Source organism: Mercenaria mercenaria, chromosome 10, assembly GCF_021730395.1.
Source record: "Mercenaria mercenaria strain notata chromosome 10, MADL_Memer_1, whole genome shotgun sequence".
Lineage (NCBI taxonomy): Eukaryota > Metazoa > Mollusca > Bivalvia > Venerida > Veneridae > Mercenaria > Mercenaria mercenaria.
Genome location: NC_069370.1, coordinates 1,595,485 through 1,600,586, shown reverse-complemented (window position 1 = coordinate 1,600,586; position 5,102 = coordinate 1,595,485). Strand labels below are relative to the sequence as shown.

At 34.1% G+C, this 5,102-nt stretch overlaps 1 protein-coding gene across 1 annotated transcript; it reads left to right on the top strand.

Moving 5' to 3' along the window:
* Positions 1-2,344, top strand: LOC128546228 (multimerin-2-like). Its single transcript, XM_053552099.1, has 2 exons — positions 1-163; positions 1,551-2,344. The coding sequence occupies exons 1-2, from the start codon at positions 49-51 to the stop codon at positions 1,964-1,966; spliced, it is 531 nt and encodes a 176-aa protein (XP_053408074.1). The 5' UTR covers positions 1-48; the 3' UTR covers positions 1,967-2,344.
* The last annotated feature ends 2,758 nt before the right edge of the window (positions 2,345-5,102 follow it).

The following is a 5,102-nucleotide window of genomic DNA, read 5'->3' as shown; positions in this document are numbered from 1 at the left end:
TTATCAAACAGACATAGTAATTCAATTCACGTTGAATTGTTAACAAGCATGGCTTCACAATGCGTTTATACCATGGAGGACGTTTTAGAGAAGATTATCAAGATAGGGACAAAGGTTGAGGAGATAGAGAAAAGACTGAATGCAATAGAGGCTCAACAGACTGGTATGTAATACCCCTTTTTGTCATTTGTAGATTTACTTCTTCATTTTATATAAATACTATGTCTTATGTATGACAGCTGATATTTATGGGCTAGACCAATTTTTTTTCAATTCAAAAGTTTTACTAAACATGTAAATTCATAACCAGAGATTTACCAAACTTGAAAATGCATTTTGTAGTCTATATGAAGCCAACATCATCCATGTCTTATGTAGAAAACATATTCTACAACGACATTGTTAATAGATATATTAAATTCTACGTTATAAGTTTAGTTTTTACGTAAGATTTTGGGTCATGGTAATATTCCAACTGTACTTGGTACAATTACAAAACGTTTTATTAAAAGAGGTTACGACCCAACTGTTTTGAGACACATCGCATGTTAACTGTTAAATGTTCAACCCGTTTACAGTTGGACACTAAGCTTCCCTCTTTGATTGTGTCTGACGGAAGTGGGGGAGGATTCTGTGATAAACATTTCTTTTTAATCCCACATGGACTGAACTGTTTTGATTTCTGTCGTCGGACCCTAAAGGGTAATTCTCTTGATGCTCTGTCAGCTGCAAAGACACTGAGTACATACGTTTTTTGGTTCTTAAGATTTGCTTTTTATTTAATTATACAGGAGCATTTTTTTGTGTTTTACATGCCAATGCCTTTTGTTTCAATTGCGTGTTAGAGACTAACCTCGCTGTGATTATTTTTATTTACACTGTCCCGTGACTTTGGTACATGGTGGGGGTAAGAGTGAGGCTAGTTGCGCACCATAAATCGGTTTAAGCTCCCCAGTGGTGTTTTTGCCACTGCCCATTCCAAGGTGGGGCTCCACTGTGTTCCTTTATATGTTTGTTTAGTCCTCGTGTGTTTGCTTTGCATGCGAGTGTGTGTGTGCTAGAAGTGTGCATATCTGCGTGCTGTGGGTTTCGTTTTGAGGAGGCTGCGTGTTTGGAACGTGCAATAGACGCGAGTTATACAGAGAATACTGAAATACCCGATGTTTCACGATTGGTGGAACACATGCATTTAAGTCGGAAATAACATTGTTATTAAGAAATGAAATTAGCACCATATTTTCATAACGATTAGTTTAAACTTGATTTGTTTGAATAACATTACGCACAAACAAAAATAAACTTTTTCTAAATTATCAATGGCATAGACCACTAAATTCTAAGGTTTCGGGATATTGCACAAAACGGCTGTGTAAGGGCACTAGTTTAGTCTAAGACCTTTATTTTCTTCTTTATAACAAGAATCACAATATTTTGTATAAGAATCAGTGTTCAGATTAAGAATAAAAAAAAAATTGCAATTTGCTTTATTTTTTTCTAACAGACTTTGAAAAGCTATATTTTACGTGTGTATTACTATTTCATGTTTTCAGGAAATTGTCCAATCGTCAAAACTCCGAAGGTTGCCTTTAGAACCCAGCTGAGCTCTAATCTCGGGACTGTAGCATCTGGTTCCACAGTAAAGTTTGATCAGGTTGACCTTAACCTTGGCAATGCATATAATGACGGCGTCTTTACCGCACCTTATAACGGCGCGTATATATTTTCGATGGTACTTGGAAACCCTGCGGGAAAGCCTGGAGCCTACTTCATGAAGAAAAACGGCGTTGGAATCATGTATGCTTTTGCTGGGCACACGACTGGATGGAATATCGGCGGTGTCACCACAGTTGCTGAACTCGTTACCGGTGACCGAGTGTGGGTTGAAGGTGAAGGACATGTGTCTGGCGCTTATCCCACAGCCAGATACCACACTGGGTTCTCTGGCATTCTTGTAAATGCATACTGAACGGAAGCAATGAAGCTAAAGAAAAACAACTGACTTGTAGAATCATTAAATAGCATCACTCCGCCGTCCTTGAGACATTGCATTCGTTCATCTGTCACAAATGTAAGGAACCCAGGAAAAATGGGAATAAAATCAAATTTTTGTTATAAAGCTGTTCATATAAAATTCCACAGATTTCTATGTTAGACGCGTCCTAAAAAATGTGTATACACCAATATGTGTAAGTGCATTTGTAAACAATTAATATCTCAACCATACCTTTTGTTATTGTCAATGCTTTTTTTATTGCTTTATAAGGAGAATGATTAATATTATTAATATTATGGTGTTGTATTTTATATAAGCCAGTGTTTACATTAAAATTACCTTTTTCCATTTACAAATTTTGCTTACTCGATGCTGCATGTTATCAAATATATTGTGAATTAAAAAAAAAAAAAATCAAATACAAGTCCAGAATCTTGACCCAAGTCAGAAATTACAGTAATTTCTGCCCGAAAGATGAATATGATGAATCTATATTCGAAAGGGTCTTTATGTGTTTCAAAGTTACAGGGTCGATATGCCGATTTTTGTAGATTAGGCGCCTCTTCCATTTATATTCCATGAATTTTCGTTAAAAATCAAATATCATGTGTAAGAACACACCGGCACGAATTGTTTATGGAGAGAGGGAGAGGGAGCTAATTTATAATCGCCACCGCCGTTATCATATGGGCGAGTAGCACACTGTATACTTTCTGCGACAAGTTTGGCTTGGATAGCTGAAAGCTAAGTCATGATTTCTCAGCAGTGGGTCTGATGATCTTTCTCCTGTGTCGATTCGGGAGAATGTCATCAAATGCCAACACCCCGGTCCGGAAATTTTAAAAGTCAAATTCTACTGGATTTTGAATAAGGAATCTTTTAAAAGCGTTAGCTTTTTAATCATCGCTGCTGGAACGGATATGTTCCTTTCTTTAAGAAAGCCGTTATAATCTAAGTATCCGACTTAAAATATCTAGAGTTACTTAGATTATAACGGCATTCTGTAAAAACAGATGTCGATATAACCCAATCATGTCGCCAGGAGGCGATCCTTTTTCTCGTCAAGACCTGTTCCATTATATCTACATGTCATAAAGAACAGTTTTGTATTAAAAAACCTCTGGTATATTGCTGAAACATAACAACATTAAGGATCAAAATAATTGGAAAAAGCAGAAACATTAATGCATCAAGTAGACAAATAATTTATGAGATACCGTGTTAAAGTGGACAATACTACAAACAACAAGACGATTTCAAACCACATTAACTCAACATTCGGGTGCCCAATTAACGTTTCCATACCGGAGAGCTATTTCATACAGACCACTCTTCGCAGAGGGATCATCTTCTAATACTTCTTTGCAGTCGATTTTTAAACCTACAAAAACAAGTTACATTCAAAAGTACCCTAATAAAAAAATAGAAGAGGAATTCTCTATTAATTGATACAAATGCTTTGATAACAATTTTGTCAAACAATACTAATTTATTCGTAAAAATGGTCCAGGAACAGAATGTCTTCGCATTAGGTGAAATTATTGGAATGAAACTTGGTATATTTCATCAAAATGAAGCGGACATACAGATATTGTCGGAGCAATCATGTCCAATTTTAACATTAATTTTTTTGTTGAGTTATGACCATTTTTTCGACTTTAGATATATTGCAACTACATTAAGAGCATTCTAAACCCCTCCTTTACATGTCATTAAAGATTAATTGCATGATTATAAGAAATGCAGTTCTAATATGTAAAAAGGTGGAAATAAAATATTTATTATTTATTGATAAATGCTATAAATACTTTTATTACATACTCGTTTCTGTTCCCCGTTAAGTTACACTAGTACCGGAAACGTCAATATTTTTCCATACACTGACGCCTGAATTTCATATCGGGTGCGTGACGTAATTCAGTGTGTGATGTTGCACTATATTTTTCTATTTAGTTCAGAATTGTCAGTCCTATCCAGGCTATTGAAAGAACTTATGGTATTTACATCATATTTATATGTGTAGATGCGTATGTAATAAAAAGGTTATTATCTTTGCATCAGGAAATATGCACTCGTTCTTCAGCGGAAGAATATTGAGCTCCTAAAGTCGCGCAATATTTCCACTGAAGAACTCGTGCATATTTCCTGATACAAAGCTAATAACCTATAAATATATGATTCATGTTTTTTACGAGCAGTAGGATGAACATTTTCTTATATACATTAGAAACAGCCATGGCCAAAAGAATTTGTTTTTACATACGTATTTAACGTAATAATTTAAAACGAAATTACTTACTGGTTATATGTTAGGGTTTATGATATTCCTGATCTAAATTGTATTGTTTGTCGCAACGATTATTACAGATGGACATTTTAAGTATCATACCTAACATAACTCTGAATACTCCCACACAAAATAAGCAAAAAATGATAAGACACTGGCTTTTACATAATATGAAAATGGAAGTCACAAAATAACGCAAAATGTGTAAAGATACTGGCTTTCACATGATACAAAAATGGAAGTCACAAAATAACGCAAAATGTATAAAGATACTGGCTTTCACATGATACGAAAATGGAAGTCACAAAATAACGCAAAATATGTTAATTAAGTTATACTGGCTTACAAATGAGTCAGCAGACTCCAATATTCAAAATAACTTTTTCTATTATTTGTTGATGCCTTTCAATCTGTTTTAAGGTTAATGTACCATATATCCATGCATATTAACCTGAAATCTGGAGCTTAATCAAAGAGCTCTCCTTAAGTCTTTTTGTATCCATTTGTATTTTCTTCGAGAATGAGACTAGGATGATTATTAGAAGAATTTTAAAATAGTTCACAAGAAAACATGTCGTATTCAAGGTATAAATTGTATTAAACCCTTTTGAATGAAGTTGTATAAACTTTCTAATGAAAAAAATAATCAGACTGTCAATTGTAAACAAAGAATGTTTTATTATTTTTACCTCACATATCACATTGAATTCATCACAGATGGAGTAACTTTGTTTATAACAATAATCATTCATAACTAAACATGAGAAAATGTACATAGTATGTTTTTATCAAATATTTTATCGCAAACATTTAAAATAAGTT